Consider the following 23,987-nt stretch of genomic DNA (forward strand, 5'->3'; position numbering starts at 1 on the left):
ACCTATCCCTGCCCTAAGGCTCAACCACTTAAAGCAGTTACGGGGAAGACAAGGCACAGAAAGAGATGGAGAGGTACAGTTTAGAATTCTTTTTTTTTACTGGGCCTGGAGATTAGAAATGGCAAGCATAAAAACGCTATAAATAGGCTACGTTTGTTATTACCTTTGCAGTGGTAATAATCAGATCATTATTAATACATAAATAGTCTTGGGATAGGAGTAACTGAATAAAATCTAATTACCAAATTTCAGTAAGTAAAATGAAAGACCTTTGAGAGATAAGGAAAAGTCTTCCTGGATTTTAAACTTGGGACAAATTAAATGTGTGTATTTTCTAGAACCTTGTAGTCAATGTACTTTTAAAATCATTTGTATTTTCAGATACTATGAAAACAGATTTTTTCCAACCTCTGATTAAAGGAATTTTATTATGAATTTTGAATTGAACAAATGAAATTTTATTCTGCTTGGGTGTGTTCTCCCTAAATCTATATAAGCTTACTGATAAATTAAGCTAGTATTGTAAATACATTCTTGAAATTCCTCTTTAAAAAGTCTAACTAGATAGGTTAGGTTATGTGAACTAAGTAATGTACCTGGTAATAATAACATTTATATAAAGTATAATAAAATTAAAGATATGTTAATGCTTCAAATATTCTATTTAACAAGTCAGTTAAGTTTAAATATATATATATATATGAATTTTTTTATAACTTTGATTACCTGAATTTCAAAGAACCTGGCTTTTAGTTACTTGGCCATTTGTTATCTCAGTATGTGAAAGAATCTGAATTTGTATTTGTTAATGTCAATCAGAATATTTCTGTTAGTAAATGCTGTCATAAATAAAGAAAACCTAATTCTTGGCTTAAAATAGTTTATATTCTTGTTAGACTAATAGTTGTACCAGGGCATAGTATAAAACAGTCATAATGAAAGAATAAAAATGCTGGAAGAATTTAAAAAGCAGAGAGATTAAGAATGACCAAAGAAGTCCTCACAGAGACAACACATGTAAAACCTTTAAATAAGAAAGTAGCATTTAAACAAATAGAATTCTGAACTAGTTTTTAGAAACCATAACTTAATTTTATGAACTAACACATTTCTGACATTGTTTAGCAGTTGGGAATATTGTTGAGAAAAATTTGAGCTTTTTTCTGATATAAATGCCTTCAATATCAAAAAGTAGATTATATTTCAAACTTGGGGCTTTCCTAACCTCTGAAGGTAGCACTGAATTGGAATGAGAGATTTTTAAATATATTATAAAGTAACCATTTGTGTATTGAGTATAAAGTATATAGATGCCTGGCTGTGTTCTATACCCAAGCATAAATTTCTTCCTTCCTCCATTATTTTATAGTATCTCTGTCTCTTTCCCTTTCATGAATACTATTATTGAAAGGAAATATGCAGGTTCAAAAGCTTTGTGTATCATATATTTAATGAAAGAAAGCTTTTGTGTTAAGCTGAATATTCATACAAAACTAAAGTTTAGTTTTCTTCCTGTTAAAATAATGTGAACAGGGCAGTGTGATGGTGGCTCAGCAGGTAGAATTCTCGCTTGCCAGGCCGGAGACCCGGGTTCGTTTCCCAGTGCCTGCCCATGTAAAAAATAAAAAATTAAATAAAAAATAACGTTGACACCAGAAAAATATCCTTGTTAGTGCTAATGTTGGCATTATCCTTTATTTCAGAAGACAAGTCTTCTCACTGTTAGGGAAAAACTGTTAGAAAGAACTTTCACCTTGTATAAGTAAAGTGCTAAAATAGCTTAACCTGTTGCATAGGAGGTGTTCGGGAAATATCACAGTGGTTATAGTGGTTCTATCTTGTTGCTGGTTAAATTTGTATAGGTAAAATATTCATATATTTAGAGATTGTATAAATTCCTAAAAATTTGACAATATTCTCATTGTTGATGTTATATCCTGATACTAATCTGTATGATGTTAAGCAATGGTATGGTGTTAGCCAAGGTTTCAGTTATTCTAAAAAGGCTACAAGGCTACAGATCACAGAGACAATCAAATTATCAGTTGCACTGCTATGCTCGAATACTTCTCTAAAAGTATATGTGTTCAACTTTAAAGGAAAGGTTGAAGAAATATATATGCTATATTTTATCTGTTAAATAACATAACTCTGGTAAATGTATAATAGTGAAATAGAACAAAACTGCTATGGTTTCTTAATATAAAATAGCTGTTTAATGTTTTTATTTTGAAAGAAGCTTTATTTAAGCTCAGATTGTAAGTACTAACTGCTGTCATTAAATTCTGAGGTGCTTTTCTCTCTGTATAAAGCCCAGTAGTTCCCTGGAAATTCAAGTGTCTGTGTGACACCTGAAACTTAGATTTGAACTACCTTCCTTGCTGCTAGTAGGGTCTGTTTCTTCTTCCCTTGGGAACCAGCCTGCCATGTTGGGGGAGGGGCACTGGCCTCCAGTGGCTTGGGAGACTTATAGCTCTGTGTGGGATCCTGGCCGAGCCACCCATTCCAGACTGGTATACAGTGTGGGCCTGGTCACTGATGTCCTTCCCAACAGTTGCTCCATTCAATTCCTGGCTATTTACTAGCTGCCCGGGAGGATGAACTAACTTCCACACCTCACTATGCCACCATCTTACCCCAGTCTAGCCATGTTCCTATTTTATTTTCTTTGAAACTATTATAAATGAAACTGTTTTCTTAATTTCATTTTCAGAATGTTCACTGCTAGTTTATATTTATACATGCAACTGATTTTTGTAGATTGATCTTGTATCTTGCAATCCTACTGGACATGCTCTAATAGATTTTCAGCGGATTATTTATATCATTCTATATATAAGATGACATAATCTGTAAACAGAGCTAGTTTCACTTCTTCCTCCCTCTCTGGATGCCTTTCTTCTTTATCTTGCCTAACTGCCCTGGCTAGAACCTAGTATAGTGCTGATTAGCAGTGGCAAGAATGGACATCCTGGGGACAACATAGCATGCTAAATACAAGATGGGAGCCAGTAGTCAAAGCCAGCCTGCAGGAAACTCCAGAGGAGGGGCCCAGTTCAGTAAATAAACTGAAAGGCAGAAAAATTAAAAGAGGTGAAATTTATAGATTAAGAAAGATCAAAGAGGCATTGCAACCAAATGATCAGTGTACGGACCTTAGTTTCTGAACATGCTGCTGGAAGAATTAGGAGGGGTGGCGCTCAGGGTGGGTATCCGTCAGCTTCTCTGTGGAGTGCATGCGATGGCCATGGCCACCCCGAGTGGCCTCTCCTTTTCAAGGCTGGGAAACTCAGCAGGGTGGCTGTGGGGGGTGGGGGACAGGCATGGTGGCGAGCGCCAGTGTGTGTGCCCTGGTGGTGAAGGTGGGGCTGGCCCAGTCCCTATGCACCTTCAAGAGGAGACGGGTAGAAGACCACGACTATCGGGATGCTACATCCCAGCCCTCGCCTCTGAATTTGCCTCCACCTGTGCAGCTGTTCCAGGGCAACCTATAGGACAGGAGACCTCAAAGCGTCTTAAGGAAGATGGATTCTCAGGAAGCGACCAATCACAAGTCTGCCATGCACATGAAAACAATGCCAGAATTTCAGAAACGTTCAGTTTGCATGGAGACCCTGCAAGAGTAGAAGAAATCATCTGTGGTCTTACCAAAGGAAAGGCTGCCACACTTCAGATAATTTGACACTAAGTTACATGGAAAATATGCCCAACATGTCATAATATCACTGACAATTGTAAGCTGGTTAGTAATGAGTGTCAAAAAAAGTTATTACAACTAAAGGAAAATACAACACTACTGAAGTTGATCCTGTCCTTACCACAGAAGAGAAGCACCCTTATATGGTAAACTGATAAACTAAGTCATGTAGTTTGTTTGTTAAACAAGCTTGACCAAAGCCAAACCTAAAGAAAAATTTGATATTACATTCAAGGAAGGATATGAGAATTTCCTTGATAAGCTCCAACCACCCAGTATCCCTGTGTTCATTTCCTTGGCTGGTATTGGTGATGTACTAGAGGAGGTTATCTGTTAAGCTACTGTTTGTTGTCCAAATGTCGTGTTCAAATTCAGGGATTTGAAAATAGGGATTTAAATGACAATTAATTCATGTATTTAACAAATATGATGGTGCCTTAAAGAACACAAAACGTTTCAGTTGGCTAGAAGCAACAGTAACGAAACTCTGCTGGGAGATGCCAAAGGAGATTTAAGAACAGCAGATGGAGTAACTGTGTTGAATACATTCTGAAAACAGGTTATCTAAGTTGTACAGTAAATGAACTTTTAGAACAGTACTTGGACTCTTATGATAGAGTTTAAGTAAAAGTCTGGAGGTGGCCAATTCTATCTTACAGAAGATTCTAAAAACAAGCATTCATCAAGACGGCTCTCCCACAGGGACAACCACAAGATACAAGAACTGCTCAGGTGCTCATCTTGCTGAAAGACTCTTATTTATCACATATATTCTTGTTCGGAAAGGTTTTTCTTTATGTTACTTAAGTATTTTCTTTTTCTTTTTTGGTGGGGGGATGGTGGAGGTGGGGGGGTTGGAGGTAGGGTGGGAAGGGTGGAGGTGGGTGCATGATCCAGAACTTGAACCCGGGTCTCCTGCGTGGTAGGCGAGTATTCTACCACTGAACCACCCCTGTGCACCCTACTTAAGTTTTTTCAGACACGTTGAATCCACAAACTAGATACTCCATTTTCTTCACCTCTCTCAACAAACTCTCCCCCACCATATTTCTTTCACAGATTAAAAAAAACCTTAAAGCCAAAATTAGAAAAACAACCCCCTTCTTTTCCAAAGTAGATTTTGTAGTTTACCTTTATCATGGGTTTTTTGAGAAGTCTTCTTACAGTGGGTAAGTGTGTGCAGGTTTACAAAGAAGTCTCATGAAGTGGTCAAGTAATAAGCATGATTTGAAGTATTGCCATTTCCATAATTTGGGTTAACTATGCTGATGGAGTCATCATATCCAGAAATCATGTGACATTTGGTTATTTTGTTCCGGGAAATCAATATTTACTAGAAAAGACTGGCACTAGGGAAGGTGACACTTGAAGGACACTGTTTTTGTCCATGTATAACTAATAATGAAAAAATGTTCAATATTGAAGTATTGCCCATAAACATGAAATGGAAAATCTTTTTGTAAAAAAAATTATGAGAAAGCTGCCAGAATACAATATACCAGAAATGGAATGGCTTTTAAAAAAGGAATTTATTACAAGTTTACAGTTCTAAGGCCATTAAAATTTCCAAACTAAGGCATCCAGGAAATGACAACTTGACTCAGGAAAGGCCAATGGGTCTAGCACACTCCTGTCAGCTGGGAAGACACGTGGCTGGCAACTATTGGGGTCTTTAGCATCTGCTTTCAAGCAGCTTCCTCAGGATCATTTACTTTCTACATCTCCAAACATTTGGGTCTCATGTTGGCTCTGTTGCCTGTGTTGGCTCTGAAGCTTTTTCTAAAATCTTTCCCTCTTAAAGGACTCCAATAAGTGACCCACCTTGAATGGGTGGAGACTCATCTCCATGGAAACCATGTAATCAAAAGGTCCCACCCAACAATATTGAATCAGGATTAAAGAACATGGCTTTTCTGGGGTACATGACAGTTTCAAACCAGCACATGAGGCAATTGAAGAAATTTATACACTGGCTAAGACACTGATGATTAGAGTACTGACAAGTTTTTAGGGGTCATACTGGTGTGATTGCTTTTAGGAGGCTCTCTCTTTTAGAGATACATACCTATCCTGTATGCCTCTGATGGTGGCTTAAATAACTTGGGAGTGGTAGAGTATAAGGGCATAAAAACAGGCCCATGAACCAGAGTTGAGGACTAGTGAGGGGAGGCAGTGGGTATGTGGAGGAAGTTCGTTATAATAGTCACTCGATTTTCATATGTATTTGAAATTCTCTACAGTGAAACATTTTTTAAATCTTCCCTTGTCAGCTCAAGCAGTAGACATGCTGCTTTTGAACTTAATTTTTAACATAAACTGTGAACATGTATCAATCCTGTTATCACTCAGCTTGTCATGCGTGGTTTCCAACGTTACATCATAAATGGGGGTGTAAGCTGGTCCAAGGCAGGCACTGTGGTTCCCACACAAAGCATCTGGCACCCTCTTACATCCAGAAAGGCCCAGCAAAGGTATAGGTGGAAATACTAAAGATTCACTCATGAGAATCTCTCACAGGCAAGATGAAACTGGTTGAAGGGTACACGGATGGAGAAGCAGAAAGGTGAGCTGTGGTATAAACACAGGATGGAATATTGTGCGGGTACAGAAAGGAACGAAGTGTGAGGTATGCAACGAGGTGAATGAACCTTGGGGATGTTATGTGGTGCAAAATAAGGCAGAAACAAAAGGACAAATATTGTATGGTTTCTTTTAGAAAATATTTATCAGAAAATTGGGATGTAGATTGTAAGCTCTTACAGCAGTTACATTTAGTCCAGAGCTGTGTTATTTCTAGATTCTGAGATGTTGTGTTGTATGTGATTAACCTGGTGTTTCCTTGGAACTTTGGGCACCTGTGTGACACGTAAGACTCAGAGCTGGAGTTCCACAGCTCTGAAAGTATTGCTACATACAACTGCTAAAGAAACCATCGAAGTGATCAGGCTTCGATCACAGATACCGACAAAGCCGATCTGGTTGGGACTGAGGTAAATCAGAATACAGGGCAAAGGATAATATCGCCTGCATTTCAGGGCTTCACCTACTGTATGAGACCAAAGGAAGAGAGGTTTATTTTGTCCAAAACTTTCATTTTCTGTAGCACACAATCTAACTCAACTTGCCTGATACCTCATTTTAACAACCCAAACACATGGAGCCCAGAATGAGAACAGGGGCTTGTAATTCTGTATAGCTTATGTTGGGAAGATAATTTTAAAGTATAGGCAAAGTCCCTTGAGGGACTGGGAAAAAATATGAAATTATATTTCCCCACCTGGGAAACCCCAGATATGCTCTCAAACTTCAGAGACTCCCAAATCAATAGGCCAAGCCTATTGCTCTTATGAAACTTACTTCTGTAGCAGAGAAGCTAAGTCTACCTATAATTATGCCTAAGAGTTACTTCCAAGAAACCTCTTTTGTTATTCAGATATAGCCTCTCTTTTGTTTCTGGTTTATTTTGCACTGCATAACATCCCCAAGGTTCATTCACCTCCTTGCATACCTCACACTTCATTCCTTTCTGTAGCCACACGATATTCCATCATATAGCCTCTCTCTCTCTCTCTAAGCCCAATTCTGCAAGGAAAACCATTACCCACCCCCCTATGTAAGACATGACATCCAGGGGTGTAAGTCTAACTGAAAATGGAGGACACGGCTCCCAGGGATGAGCCTGGCCCTGGCACCATGGGGTCAACACCAACTTCCTGACCAAAAGGGGGGAAAGAAATGTAACAAAATAAGGTATCAGTGGCTAACAGAGTTCAAATAGAATTGAGAGGCTATTCTGGAGACTACTCTCATGCAATCTTCAGCTAGATATTGCTAATTGTCATGTTTTGCCAACCTCCAACCAAAATCATTCCTGTTAACCCCACCTGAGATTATACAAAAGTCTCACACGCTAAGATTACTTTCCTCCAGATGGTTCCTAGACCAAAAAGTACCGAAACCCAGAGGGGCCACCTCTCAAAGAACATCAATTAGCTTCATCCCCTTCCCAATGTGAAAAAGTTAGCCCAAATATCTCAAGAGACTGAGAAGGCTCAAAGGAGGAGGAGGAGAAGTTATAACAGAGAAAGGATTTAACAAATGAGTATGACCACTGAACCATTACACTAATATTTCTTTTTAGTCTCCAGTGTCTTGGAGCAGCTAGTAAAACCTGAAATTGTGGAACTGTAACCCATGTCAAACTTTGAAATCAGTCCTATAACTCCTTGTTAAAATATACTTGGAAATTTATTGCTTTTTTGCATATACGCTATATTTCACAATAAAAAAAGTAAAAAATAAATAAAAATGAAATAAGATAAAAAATTAAAAGCTAAACTGCAAGTGAAATTCCATTTTTAAGAGAAAGGTATTAAGTTTAAAAGGATATATGCTTACCGGCATTTTCTCAGTTTCTACAATTAACACATTTGTGTCATAAAAGTTATAAACAGATACTGCTTATTTATGGTATAAACATTTCCTACAATTTTTTTTTTGGAGGGAGTGAAATGCCAGGTGAAATGAATTGCCCCAGACACCACTCTTCACTGTCTCTTAAAAGGGACCTGCACCCACAATTCCTGCCAAAGCCCCTCACCCACCCACAAAACCAAATCTAAACAGAAAACAAAGGGAGGCAAGGGCGCTGGGGAGGAAGGAGAACTGATGATGACCTGACTGCTCGTATTTCATCTACTACACTCTCTGGACATTCTACACTGGTCAGAAAAGGAAGACAGCCGCAGGGAGGAGGAAGTGACAGTAACAGACCAAGAAAACAGGATGCAACCAATTTCAGCTCCCAAGCAAAACTACAAATGAAATGCAGAAGGATTATGCCTCAGAGTGTGTAACTGGGAAGGGAGAATCTTTAGGGAAAGGCAGTTTTATTTCTAATTAGAGGAGAAAGGGGCAATTTTATAACTAAAGGGCAGGAGGGGCTCACAGGGTTATCTTAGGGGTGGGGGAGTGAACCAGAGGTAGGTAATGGCTTAAATAAAGTAAAGAGATACGTCATGCTGCAAATCTGCCCCCAGGGTGGGAGTAAGGAGATCAATGACTTTTGGAAACCTCCAAATCTCCACCCAACTTTTGGAAACCTCCAAATCTCCACCCAACTCGTACTTCCTGCCCTTCTAGGAGGAGGGAGGAGAGGAAGACAGAAAGAATAAAGAGCACCTCACCACTTTCTATTCTCCCCCACACACCATCCCAGGTGCTGAGAATCTTAACCTCAGTGCCTACCTCTCCAGGGAATGGACTAAAATGTCAGTGTGCCTCAAGGCACTAAGGCCCACCCACAACCGGCTGCAAGACTCCTTACCTGATAAATGGCTTCATCACAAGCATTCTGAAGACCCAAGTTCACCATCGTGTTCTGCAGCGTCCGACCCATGTAGAATTCCAGGGAAAGGTAATAAATGCGCTGAGGAAGCAAAAGAAAGAGCCTTAGGAAGGTCAAGGAGATACCCATGAGCTCTGAAGGCAAAACTACTCAACAATTTGTTTTACCTACATTGTTAATTGTTCCCACTCCTATGAAGTTTCAAATATGCAGAAAAGCAGGAAGAATTGTGCCATGAATTTCCACAGACACCACTTAGATGCTACAATTTTAAAGTTGACATCATTTGCTTTATCAAATAGCTATGCATCTATGCATCCATCCATCTTATTTCTTCACACATTTCAAAGTCAAGTGCAGCCATATCTCAAATATGACATGCAACATATGCACACACATGCATGAAATTTGCATGTATTCATTTAGCTATAGCTCAGCTTTTGTTTACAGTTCTTTAAATTTATGTACAGTGAAATACATAAATTTCCAATGTACCATTCCATTCTTTTTTTTTGGGGGGGGGGGGAGCATGGTCCAGGAATCAAACCTGGGTCTCCTGCATGCAAGGCAAGGATTCTACAAACCACCACTACACCCTTCATTCATTTTTCATTTTTCTTTTTTCTTTTTGCATGGGGCAGGCTGTGGGAAACAAACCCAGGTCTCCGGCATGGCAGTCGAGAACTCTGCCTGCTGAGCCACCGTGGCCCACACTCTATTCATTTTAATAAATGCAGACAACTGTGTAAACCAAATCCCCATGGATATCAGACATTTCCTTCACCCCAAATGTTACTTCTGCCGTCCTGCATAATATTTTAAGAAATAGTACTGAGTGTACCCCCCTGCCCTAATGGAATGATGGTCAGCAGCTGATTAGACTAAGACATTTTGTTTCAGAGCTTGAGAAGCAGAAATGTTTTCTTAAAATTAACAGACCAGAACAATATTTATTAAAGTAAACAAAGGATACAGAAGTTAGGAAGGTAATGGCAAGGAACTAGTTTTTAAGGTCTAAAAGTTATATTTCAGAGTTTACAAATTATCCTTGCTACCAATATCAGTTTCTTCTTTCATTAATTTTTGGAGGGTAAAGAGTAAGTTCATCTAGGGGGTTTCATTTTTGGTAATGTCACACTGACCCTACATTGTCCAGAAAATGGGCTCACCTACCTCAACAAGTCTCTGCTGACCTAAAACCTTTCTAACGCCCCTGCCTGCTTTCTCAGGTGGATACAGGCCACCCTTTCACTGAAGCCAGATGTGGGAGGAAGGTCAGCTCACAGTTGAGGACAAGGCTCCTGGCTCCCAAAGGAGACGGGTTCAGGACTGAGCCTGACTTCCCGCTCACCACGTGTGGCCTTCACATCCCTAACAAAGGGATAAAACAGCCCCACAAGGCTGTCTGAGTTTATGGAGACACCACAACAAATACCACACAATGATTTGGCTTAAAAACATTAAAAAGGAATGTACTGTTTTTGAGGCTGGAAACCCAAAATCCCAGTGTCAACGAGGCCATGCTTTCTCCTAGAGTTGGGAGCACTCTGGTGCTGGCAATCTTCCACCCTGGGGAAATCGCACTCTGGGGTCTGCTCTTCCAATCCCACAGACTGCTTGCTTCCACATACTGTGTCCAGATGGTCCCAGGCTATGGGGTTTATGATGCACCCTGAGTCCACATGGCCACACCTTCACCAGCAGCAGTATCTTCAAAGGGTCCTATTTGCAAATGGGTTCTCAACCAAAGGAAGTGGATTAAGATTTCAACATGTCTTTCTGGGATGTGAAAGGCAGAAAATATTTTTGAGAGTTCCAAGATACAGCTTAGTGAGGTGTGGAATTTAGTTCAGCCTCCAGAGTGGTTAGTAAATAGTCAGGAACAGTACAGAACAACTGCTGGGGCCAAGTCAGTGACTGGACATACAGCATACCCCAGTCTGGACAAGCTGGGCCATCTGTGATCCCACACAGAACTGTAAGTCCCCCAAGCTGCAGAGGCCGGCGCCCCTTGCCCACAGGCAGGTTCCCGGAGGGGAAAGGAAAGAGACTTTACTAGCAGCAGGGGCTTAGCTCAGCCAAGCTCCAATTGTGGAATTATTAACAAATCGTGACTACTGATAAATAGGCCCCAGCTCAGAATAAGAGCTAAGGGTACTAGGAGCTTTTGTGTTGGGACAGAGGGGCAGGCTGATAGAAAAAATAAACAAACAAAAAGAGGATTTGGGGATCAGACAGCATAAAATACTTGAAAAGGGCTGGACTCAAAAAGGGGGGGCAGGGGACACAAAGAACCTGGAAATACATACAGCAATGCCAACTTAAGCTCTTGATTAACAAACCAGAGAAACAGGGGTCCTGCTCTGAAAAGGATTTTTTTTTTGCTTTGTTTCTACTACTTAACAACTTATTATAGATAGAATTGCAAAGCTTCTCAGGCTCCAAATGCCCCAGGTAAGTGCAGAATTAAGTTCATTTGAGAGACAAAGAGGTTGGTCAGGTGAAAGGAATCAATTCCCTGGAGGTTGTGCCTTCCCTAGGAGAGGGGTGGGGCCCAGCTCAGGTGGAATTCCTCCCTCAAGGAATTCAGGCTCCAGGGATAGGAAAACCGAAGCAATTAAAGACAGCCTATAACCTCAACTCTGTAGCAAACACACCCCCAGCAGGGAGAGTCTGCGGAAATGAAAGGCACCACATCACTTTATGCTGGTGGGAAACTGCAGGCAGATAAACACCACATACTGGGCAGGATAGGAGAAACAGAGTCTAGAGGCTTCATTGAAAAGTCTATCAACCTGCTAAGTCTCACCCTCAGAGAAAACTGATGCAGGTGACTCCTTCCTCATGAGAGGAGGCCAGCTTCATCTGGAAAAATCTGACTGGGGTCTATAATATCTAAATAGACCCTCTTAATTAAAAAAAAAAAAAAAAGGCTCCATATAGGCAGGACAAGAAACAGGAAAACAAAAATTGAAAAATTCTGATCCATTAAACCAAAACTATGCTAGAACTCTAGAATTAGCTGAACTGAATGACAAAGAACAGATAGAGAACAAAGCCACCCAGCAAGAAAATCCTAGGTAAAAGAATGAAAACACTCTCCAGAATAAACTAATTAAGGCAATCAAATGCCTAGATGAGTCATACTAGGAAAACCTAGGATATGACCCAGTCAAAGGAACAAACCAAAAATTCAAATGAGATACAGGAGTTGAAACAACTAATTCAGGATGTTCGAATGGACATGGAAAAAAATCAAAATCAAAAATCAAATCAACAAAATGAGGGAGGATATAAAGATGGAAATTGTCAAACAAAAAGAAGAAATCGAAAGTCTGAAATAAGAAATCACAGAATTTATGGGAATGAAAGGCACAGCAGAAGAGATGGAAAAAAGCAATGGAAACTTATAACATTAGATTTCAAGAGGCAGAAGAAAGGATTAGTGAATTGGAGGATGGGATATCTGAAATCTGAGAAGCAAAAGAAAGTATAGGGAAAAGAATGGAAAAATATGAGCAGGGACTCAGAGAACTGAACGACAACACAAAGCACACAAATATACGTGCTGTGGGTGCCCCAGAAGTAGAAGAGAAGGCAAAAGGAGGAGAAACACTAATGGAGGAAATTATCACTGAAAATTTCCCATCTCTTATGAAGGATATAAAATTACAGATCCAAGAACTACAGCATACCCCAAACAGAACAGATCCAAACAGACATACTTCAAGACACTTACTAATCAGACTGTCAATGTCAAAGACAGAGAATTTTGAAAGCAGTAAGAGAAAAACAATCCATCACATACAAGGGAAGCCCAATGAGACTATGTAGATTTCTCAGCAGAAACCATGGAAGTGAGACGACAGTGGCATGATATATTTAAGATTCTAAAAGAGAAAAACTGCCAACCAAGAATTCTAGATCCAGCAAAATTGTCCTTCAAAAATGAGGGGGAAATTAAAACATTTTCAGACAAAAAAAATCACTGAGAGAATTTGTGACCAAGAGACCAGTTCTGCAAGAAATACTAAAGGAAGCACTAGGGGCAGACAGGAAAAGACAGGACAGGTGTGGAGAAGAGTATAAAAATGAAGACTATCATAAAGGTAAAAAAGAGAAAAAAATTAGGTATGACATATAAAATTCAAAAGGCAAAATAGTAGAAGAAAGTACTGTCCTTACAGTAGCAAAACTAAATGTTAATGGATTAAATTCCCCAAACAAAAGAAGCAGACTGGGACTTCCAGGAAGATGGCTGAATAGAGTAGCTCGAGTTCAGCCCCGCTCCACAGAAAAGTTAGAGAAGCGACGGGAGGGCAACTGAGACTGTGAAGCTATTGACCTGGGAGAGTCTTCTGCAACACACAGAGTGCTCTGGTTGCAGAGGCCAAGGAACTAAAAAAGAGAAAGCTAGAACCTGGTGCAGAGGAGTGGAGCCCATGGGAGTGCACAGATGGAGAGCTGGGGACTAAGAAGTAAGCCACGCCGTGTTCCTTGAAAGCACTACCCTCACCAACGTAGTCCTGGACCCACAACTCACCCCACACCCCACACCCCAACCCTGTCACTTACACCCATTCCCTGTGCTCCAAGTACCCCCACCCCACCAGCCCCAGTGCACATACCTGCCCCACACCTCCACCCAAGTGCAGCCCAACCCACCACTCCTGCAGCCCTCCTGAGCACTACCTCCCCTTCCCTGTTCCCTGTAGGCTGTCGTCGGTGCATCAAAGCTATGGGCGCTAACCTCCATACTCAGGCTATCCCAGCCTACCACCCACAGTGTCACAAAGCCTCACCCAACCCCGTCTGAGTTCTGCACATCAGTTTATGGAACTCCTAGATCTATGAACAAGCCCCAGTCATGTCCTTCAGCTCTGGGAATGTCAGTTTATAGCACTCTTAAGATCCGCACATGCACACAGCCCACAGGCATGCTGCCCAGCTCTGAGAAAGAGCTGACCTGTGCAGCTGGGTCACATCTGAACCCAACACATGATGGCATAACACCTACCTACTGCCACAGCTCTACGCATGTGCTCAAAGGGCTCCATGCCCTAGACCAGCGCACACCTGGGCTACGCCCTCCAGACCAGTGAATCCGCACAGCTACATCCTCCCTGGCAGCTGGGCACCCACTTTCACAAGCACCAGCAAAATATCCCAATCCTGCAATCCTATACCTCCCAATCCTATACCTGCCCTGAAACGAATCACTGCATTGTTTTGCCCCACCCCGTACCTGTTACCTACTGTGCATCCATTCTGCAAACAAAAGGCCTTAGACTACCAAAAGAAATCAATGCCCAAAGTTGATATTTACATGCGACATAAACAACAGAAGAGCACAAAGCATATCACAATGCAGAAAGATACAGACATGCCTAACGAGCAAATTAAAACACAAGAAGAGACTCAGATGTTGGAACAACTAATCAAAGATGTTCATATAACTCTACTTAAGAAGTGGGATGGCTAATGACAGAAAGGAGATCAAGATGACAGTAGAAGAGCATAAAAAGGAATCTGAAAGAATAAATAGAAAAATAGTAGATATCGCAAAGTTTAAAGACTTTGGTAACCAAATAAAAACCTTACTAGAGGTACACAACACCCTATCTGAAGAAACAGAAGAAAGAGTAAGTGATACAGAGGACAGGATAACTGACTTCAAACACTCAAAACAGCAAAGGTCAAAAAAGATGGAAAATTCTGAATTGGATCTCACGGAAATGATAGACAAAACAAAGCGCACAAATATAAGAATCACTGGTGTCTCAGAAAGAGAAGAAAGGAGTAAAGGGCTAGGAAGAGTACTTGAGGATATAATAGGGGAAAATTTCCCAACCCTTATAAAGGACATAAATATACAAGTCAAAGAAGCCCAACGAACTCTAAAGAGAATAAATCCAAATAGGCCTTCCACAAGACAAATACTAATCAGTCTGTCAAATGTTGAAGAGAAGCAGAAAATTCTTCTGGGGTGGCAAGAAAAAAACAATCTATTACATACAACAGAAACCATATAAGACTGATTTCAGACTACTCAACATGGTGTGAGAGGGCAGTGATATGATATATTTAAGATTCTGAAAGTGAAATACTACCAGCCAAGAATTTTGTACCCAGAGAACTGTCCTTCAAAACTGAGAGATTAAAGTTTTCACAGACAAACAAGTCCTGAAAGAATTAATCAAAAATACACCAGCCCTACAAGAAATACCAAAGGGAGTTCTGCTGGCTAAAAAAAAGGACAGGAGAGGGAGGCCTGGAGGAAGGCACAGAATTAAAGAGTACCAGTAAGGGTAACTTAAAGGATAAAAAGAGAAAGAGGGAAAACAACATATAGATCTGACAAATAAAATTAAAAAGATAAGAGTGATTCAAGAAATGCCTTTTCAGTACTAACTTTGAATGTTAACAGACTAAACTTTACCAATTAAAAGACACAGATTGGCAGAATGGATTAAGAAATATAATCCAGCTACATGCTGCTTACAAGGATACAGATAGACTGAAAGTGAAAAGATGGAAAAAGATTTTCCAGGCAAGTTGTAAAAATAAAGCAGGAATAGTTTACTAATATCAGACAAAACAGACTTTAAATCTAAAGACATCATAGTAGACAAAGAAGGATACAACATACTAATTGAAGGGCCAATTCACCAAGATGACATAACAATCATAAATGTTTATGCTTCCAATCAAGGAGCTCCAAAATACATGAGATAGACATTGGCAGAATGGAAGGGAGCAACAGATGTTTCAACAATAACAGTAGGAGATTTCAATACACCACTCTCTACTACAGACAGAATAACCAGACAGAAGATTATCAAGGAAATAGAGAAGTTAAATAACTTGATAAATGAATTAGACACATATAGGTCATTGCACCCCAAAACACAAGGACATACATTCTTCTCTAGTGCACATGGAACATTCTCCAGGACAGATCATATGCTGGGGCACACAACAGGTCTTTATAAATTTAATAAGATTGAAATTATTCAAAGCACCTTCTCTGATTACAATGGAATGAAGCTGGAACTCAATAACCACCAAAGAATGAGAATATTCACAAATATAGGGAGATTAAGAAACACATTCTTAAACAGTCAGTGGTCAAAGAAGAAACTACTAGAGAAATCAGTAACTATCTGGAGAAGAATGGAAATTAGAATACAACTTATCAGAACTTATGGGATGCAGCAAAGATTGTGTCGAGAGGGAAATGTATTGCCCTAAATACCTACATTAAAAAACAAAAAGGAGCAAAAATCAAGGACTTAACTGCTCACCGGAACTTGAGAAAGAACAGCAAACTAATCACAAAGCAAACAGAAGAAGAGAAACAACAGAGATTAAAGCAGAAATAAATGAATGGGAGAACAAAAGAACAATAGAAAGAATCAATAAAACCAAAAGTTGCTTCTTTGAGAAAAGCACATGGGCCACAAGTAAGACTGACAAAGAAAAAAAGAGAGAGGATGCAAATAAACAAAATCAGAATGAGAAGGGATATGTAGCCACAGACCCTAAAAAACAAAAGAAATCCTAAGAGAATACTATGAACTATATGCCAAAAAACTAGACAAGTTAGATGAAATGGAAAAATTCCTGGAAACACACAAACCAACTACATTGACTCAGGAAGAAATAGAAGATCTGAACAAACCAATCAGAAGTAAAGAGATTCAATCAGTCATCAAAATTCTTCCTACAAAGAAAAGCCCAGGGCAAGATGGCTTCACAGGGGAATTTTATCAAACATTCCAAAAAGAACGAACACCAATCATATGCAAACTTTTCCAAAAAATTGGGGAAAAAAGAACTCTACCTAACTCATTTTATGAAGCTAATATCATTTTAATACCAAAACCAGGTAAAGATACTATAAGAAAGGAAAACTACAGGCCAATCTCCCTAATATATGCAAAAATTCTCAACAAAATATTAGCATAACAAATCCAACAATACAATAAAGGAATTATATACCACGACAAGGGGGGTTTATACCAGGAATGCAAGGATGGTTCAACACAAGAAAATCAATTAATGTAATACAGCACATTAACAAATCGAAAAGGAAAAATCACACGATCATTTCAATTGATACTTGTCATGGTCAGGTTCATGTGTCAACTTGGCCAAGTGGTGGTACCTGTTTGTCTGGTTGGGCAAGTGCTGGCCTGTCTGTTGCGATGAGGACATTTCATAGAATTAAATCATGATCATTTCAGCTGCATCCACAGCTGATTCCATTTGTAATCAACCAAGGGAAGTGTCTTCTGCAATGAGTGATGCTTAGTCTAATCACTGGAAGCCTTTTAAGGACAATTCAGAAGAGACAGGCTCTCTTCCTGCTTTGGCCGACGAGCCTCTCCTGTGGCGTTCATCCAGATCCTCCATCGGAATCATCAGCTTCACAATCTGCCCTGTGGATTTTGGATTCTGCATTTCCATGGTTACATGAAGCACTTTTATAAATTTTTATATTTGCAAGTGTTTCCTGTGGATTCTGTTTCTCTAAAGAACCCTAACTAATACAATACTGAAAAAGCATAGGACAAAATTCAACATCCTGTTGTGATAAAACTACTGCAAAAGATAGGAATCAAAGGTAAGTACCTCAATATGATAAAGGGAATATATGAAAAACCAAGAGCCAGCAACATGCTTAATGAAGAGAAAATGAAAGCTTCCCCACTAAGATCAGGACCGAGTCAAGGATGCCCACCATCACCACTATTATTCAGTGTTGTGCTAGAAGTTTTAGCTACAGAAATCAGGCAAGACAAAGAAATAAAAGGAATGCAAACTGGAAAGGAAAAAGTAAAACTTTCATTAATCAGTAATGTTTCTATACACAAGCAATGACCTAGCTGAGGAGTCATGAAGGAAAAATTCCATTCAAAATAGCAACTCAAAGAATCAAATACTTAGGAATGAACTTAACTAGGAACATAAAGGACTTACATACAGAAAACTACACAACAGTGCTAAAAGAAATCAAAGGAGATCTAAATAGGTGGAAAGACATTCCCTGCTCATGGACAGGAAGGCTAAATATAGTTAAGATGTCAATTCTCCCCAAATGATCTACAGATTCAACACAGTACCAATCAAAATTCCAACAACCTATTTTGCAGATTTGGAAAAGCTAATTAACAAATTCATCTGGAAGCGAAAGAGAACCCCAAACAGCTAAACTCATCCTAAAAAAGAAGAACAAAGTGGGAGAATTAACACTCCCTGACTTTAGAACCTATTATAAAGCCACAGTGGTCAAAACAGCATGGTACTAGTACAAAGATAGAAACATTGACCAATGGAATAGAATCGAGAGTGCAGAAATAGACCATCAAATCTATGGTCAACTGATTTTTGACAAGGCCCCCAAATCCTCTGAACTGGGACAAAACAGTCTTTTCAATAATTGGGCATGGAAGAACTGGGCATTAATAGCCAAAAGAATGAAAGAGGACCCCTATCTTACACTCTACACAAAAATTAACTCAAAGTGGATCAACACCATAAAGCTTCTAGAAGAAAATGTATAAAAACATCTTCAAGGTCTAGTAATAGGAAGTAGACTTCATAAACTTTACACCCAAAGCACAATCAACAAAATAAAAAATAGATAAATGGGAACTCCTCAAAATCAAATGCTCCTGAGCGGGCCACAGTGGCTCAGTGGCAGAGTTCTCACCTGCCACACTGAAGACCCGGGTTCAATTCCCAGTGTTTGCCCTTGTTTAAAAATTTAAAAAATCAAATGTTTCTGCACCTCAAAGGACTTTGTCAAAAAGGTGAAGAGGCAGCCAACTCAATGGGAGAAAACATTTGGAATCCACATATCGGGCAAAGGTTTGATATACTGTATATATAAATAAATCACACAACTCAAAAAAAAAAAAGAATAAAGAACCCAATTATAAAATGGGTTAAGAGAGAAAAAGGTATCTTTCTTTAGAGCAAATACAGATGGCTTAAAAAGCACTTGAAGAGATGCTCATTTTCTTTGGCTATTAGCTGAAATGCAGATCATGACTACAATGAGATACCATCTCACAACTATAAGAATGGCTGCTATTAAATAAACAAGAAACTATAAATGTTGGAGAGGATGTGGAGAAATGGGACACTTATGCATTGCTGGTGGGAATGTATAATGGTATAGCCGCTATAGAAGACAGTTTGGCAGTTCCTTAAGAAATTAAATATTGAGTCACCCTATGACCCAGCAATAATACTACTTGGTATATACACAGAAGAGCTGAAAGCAGTGACACAAATAGACATTTGCACACCAATATTCATAGCAGCATTATTCACAATCACCAAAAGATGGAAACAAACCAAATGCCCATCAACAGATGAGTGCAAAATGTGGTATATACATATGATGAATATTATGTAGCAGTAAGACAAAACGATGTCCTGAAGCACATGATAAAATGGATGAGCCTTGAGGACATAATGCTGAGTGAAATTAGCCAGACACAAAAGGATAGATACTGTATGATTCCACTTTTATGACCAGCATAAAGGTATAATCAGAGGCTTATAATACAGAATATTGGGGACTTTTTGAGCGGTTAGATTATATACATATAAATATAAAACCTTATACTAGAGATAAGTACAAAGCCAATCAGGTTGTAGTTAAAGTAATTCAGAACACAGGGGTGAGGAAGACAGTGTCTGTATTTTAGAACCACACATACTTTTTGAGACCAAAAGAAGAAAGGTTTATTTGGTCTAGAACTGAAATTTTCTGAAGTGCATAATCTAATTCAACCTATCTGTATAGCTCACTTGAACAAATGAAACACAGTGAGTCCAGAATAAGAAAGAGGTCTTTTAATCCTGTATCCTGTATAGATTATTGTAATGCATGAATACATCCTAGAGGATATTCAGCAGATAATCAAAAAGTACTGGCAAAGTCCCTTGAGGGATGAGAGAAAGAATATGGAACTATTAAACCATTACTGTCAAGGAATTCCCTGATACTGTGTCAAACTTTAGGGACACTCAAATCAATAGGCCATGCCCTCAATCCTGAGGTTTACTCTTGTGAAGCTTATGTAGGTAGCATAGAAGCTTAGCCTACCTATGGGCATACCTAAGAGTTACTCATGCAGAACCTCTTTTGTTGCTCAGATGTGGCCTCACCCTCTCTAAGCACAACCCTGCAAGTGAAATAATTGCCCTTCCCATACGTGGGATATGACATCCAGGGATGAAAGTCTCCCTGGTGATGTAAGAGATGACTCCCAGGGGTGAATCCAGCCCTGGCACCGTGGGATCAACAATTCCATCCTAACCAAAAAGGGGAAAAGAAGTGTAACTAATAAAGTATCAGTGGCAGAAAGAGTTCAAATAGAGTCGAGAGGCTACTTCAGAGGTTGCTCCTACACAAGCTTCAGTTAGACCTTGCTACCTACCATAACCTGCCAACCCCCAACCAGGACCATTTCAGCCAATCTTAAAGAACACCTAGGGCAATATATAGGATTCCACAAGGGTTCCACGCACTAAAGTAACTTTCTAGAAACCCTACAACCTCCAGATGGATCCCTGGTCCAGGTTTAAGTCCTGAAACCTAGAGGGCCCAGCCTCTCCAGAACATCAGATATTTCCATCTCCCTACCCCATATTAGTGACAGACACTTCCAATATGAAAAGTTAGAATGGCCATAGCCCGAACACCCTAAAGAGAGGGATGGAAATATCAAAGATGATAATGATACAGTGAAGACAGAATTTAACAAATGAATAGAATGCTGAATCATTAAGCTGATATCTCTTTTAGTCTCCAATATCTTAGAGCAGCTAGAAGTGAAAACCTTGTGGAATTATAACCCATGTCAAATTCTGAAATATGTTCTACAACTAATTGTGGTACTGTGCTTGGAAATTTATTGCTTTTTTGTATATATGTCATTTCTCACAAAAAAAAAAAGGAAAAAAGTGTTGATAAAAAAATATTTAAGCCTTCTAGACTCCTATATTCTGGATCAGCTAGAAGGAAAGATCTGAGAGGATCATATTATAATCCATGACAAACTCTGAGTCTGTCCTGTAACTACTTGTTGAAGAGTGCTTTGAAAATTATTGCTTCTTTATCTCTTTGCTTTGTATATATGTTATGCTATACAATAAAAAAGTTAAGAAAAAAAGACATAGACTGGCAGAATGGATTAAAAAACAGGGCCCATCTACAGGAAACACATTTTAAACCCAAGGACAAACACAGGTCGAAAGTGAAAGGTTAGGAAAAGATATTTTATGCAAACAACACCCAGAAAAGAGTAGGAGTAGGTATACTAATATTCAACAAATTAGACTTCAAATGTAAAACAATTAAAAGAGACAAAGGAGGACATTATGCATTAATAAAAGGAGCAATTCAACAAGAAGACATAGCAATCATAAATATTTATGCACTGTGCAATAGTGCTCCAAATACATGAGGCAAACACTGACAAGAGAAATAGACACATCTACCATAATAGGTGGAGACTTCAATTCCCCACTCTCATCAATGGATGTTTATTGGTACAACATTTATATTTTGACTAGTACATTCCTAAGTTAACTTATATGGACAGTTTAAATGAACACCATAAGTCCATGGAACCTTGAATAGGATATGAGATTTTGTTGGTTTGTGCAGGTTAGTGTGATAACACCAATAAATCCCAGAGTGATTTGAACAGTAACTAAAGAGGTATTTGCAGGTTCCCCTTGGGGGAATGGGGAGAAAGGGGGAAAAATTTCAACTTCCCCATTTAGAGAATTCCTGGTATTCTCGCAAGCAGAGGGAACAACCAAATCAATAGGCCAGGCCCTCAATCTTGGGGTTTGTCCCTATGAAAGTTATCCCAGCAAAGGATAGGTTAAGCCTCCTTAAAATTAGGCCTAAGAGTCACCCCAAGAGAACTTCTTTTGTTGGTCAGGTGTGGCCTCTCTCTCTCTCTCTCAGCCGACAGAGCAAGCAAACTCACTGCTCACCCCTACCCCCATGTGGGACATGGCTCCCAGGGGTGTAAACCACCCTGGGAGGTGGGACAGAAATCCTAGAAATGAGCTGGACTCCGCATAAAGGGACTGAGAAAACCTCAACCAAAAAGGGGAAGAGGGAAATGAGACAAAATAAAGTGTCAGTGGCTGAGGTAAGCCTGGAGGTTATACTTTTTTTTTTTTAATAAACAGAACCACATACAAACACAAACATTCTTACCATATGATCATTACATTCTTGATATATAATCATTAACTCACAATATCATCACATAGTTGTATATTCATCATCATGATCATTTCTTAGAACATTTGCATCAATTCAGAAAAAAATAAGAAAACAGAAAAAATTCATACATCCCATACTCCTTACCCTTCCCTTTCATTGATCACTAGCATTTCAATCTACTAAATTTATTTTAACATTTGTTCCCCCTATTATTTATTTGTTTTTAATCCATATGTTTTACTCATCTGTAGACAAGGTAGATAAAAGGAGCATCAAACACAAGGTTTTTATAATTACACAGTCACATTCCGAAAACTATATCATTATACAATCATCTTTAAGAAACATGGCTGCTGGAACACAGCTCTACATTTTCAGGCAGTTCCCTCCAGCCTCTGCATTTACAACTTAACTAAAAAGGTGATATCTATTTAATGTGTAAGGATAACCTTGCGACTCTGGAATCTCTCAGCCATTGACACTTTATTTTGTCTCATTTCACCCTTTTAGTTTAGATGGTTTTCTCAATCCCTTGATGCTGAGTCCCAGCTCATTCTAGGATTTCTGTCTCACGTTGACAGGAAGGTCCACACCCCTGGGAGTCATGTCCCATGTACAGAGGGGGAGGGAAGTGAGTTTACTTGTCATGTTGGCTGAGAAAGAGAGGCTACATCTGAGCAACAAAAGAGGTTCTCTTAGGGGTGACTCTTAGGCCTAATTTTAAGTAGGCTTAGCCTAGTCTTTGTGGGGTTAAGTTTCATATGAACAAACCCCAAGATTGGGGGGCTCAGCCTATTGCTTTGGTTGTCCTCACTGCTTGTAAGAATATCAAGAATTCATGGAGGTTATTCTTACACATTATATAGATATCCCCTTTTTTGTCTATGGTGTATTAGAGTGGCTAGAGAGAAGTACCTGAAACTGTAGAGCTGTGTTCCAGTAGCCATGTTTCTTGAAGATGGCTGTATAATGATATAGGTTTTGGAATCTGACTGTGTGATTGTGAAAACCTTGTGCCTGGTGCTCCTTTTATCTATGGTATGGACAGATGAGTAAAAAATACGGATAAGAAATAAACAAAAAATAGGGGGAACAAAGGTTAAAATAAATTGAGCAGACTGAAACATTAGTGGTCAACGAGAAGGAAGGGTAAGGGGTATGGCATTTATCAGTTTTTTCTTTTTTCTTTCTTTTGCTGGAGAGATGCAGGTTCAAAAAAAGATCATGGTGACGAATATACAACTATGTGACGATATTGTGAGCAACTGATTGTAACCATGTCAAGAATGTTTGTATGTCAAGAATGTTGTATATTTGTTGCTAATAAAAATATTTTAAAAAATAAACAAAAGAAAATAATTTCAAGTATTAAATATAAAAGCCTATGCACACAACCACTGTTAATTTTTCAACAGACACCAGCTATTATTATTATTTTACACAACTGTCAACAGATACTAAGTGAACAAAGGCATCACTTTCCTCTAGGCAGAAGTCTGGTTTTCACCTATTTCCTGCTTATTTTGTGTAGCCACAGACTTAAGATTTCTGAAAACCAGACAAGGGGTCTCATTGTGTGAGTGGCTGACTAACAACACAAATTGAATTACCAACCTTGCAGGGTGTCGCCTGTTAAAACGATGGCACTGATTGGAAAAAGAATGGGATTGTAAAAACAG

The 23,987-nt window shown here is 39.2% G+C and overlaps 1 protein-coding gene and 1 pseudogene across 1 annotated transcript in view; one reads left to right on the plus strand and one right to left on the minus strand.

Annotated features, from left to right (window-relative positions):
* The window catches only part of PYGB (glycogen phosphorylase B), a 109,252-nt gene that overhangs the window by 60,500 nt on the left and 24,765 nt on the right, over window positions 1-23,987 (minus strand). The window contains exon 2 of the mRNA XM_077114180.1: window positions 9,024-9,125. Within this exon, the coding sequence (XP_076970295.1) occupies window positions 9,024-9,125 (102 nt within the window). The remainder of the gene's footprint in view (window positions 1-9,023; window positions 9,126-23,987) is intronic.
* LOC143678239 (cytosolic 5'-nucleotidase 3A pseudogene) lies at window positions 3,525-6,264 on the plus strand (annotated as a pseudogene).

The sequence above is a fragment of the Tamandua tetradactyla genome, chromosome 1, assembly GCF_023851605.1.
Source record: "Tamandua tetradactyla isolate mTamTet1 chromosome 1, mTamTet1.pri, whole genome shotgun sequence".
Taxonomy (NCBI): Eukaryota; Metazoa; Chordata; class Mammalia; order Pilosa; family Myrmecophagidae; genus Tamandua; species Tamandua tetradactyla.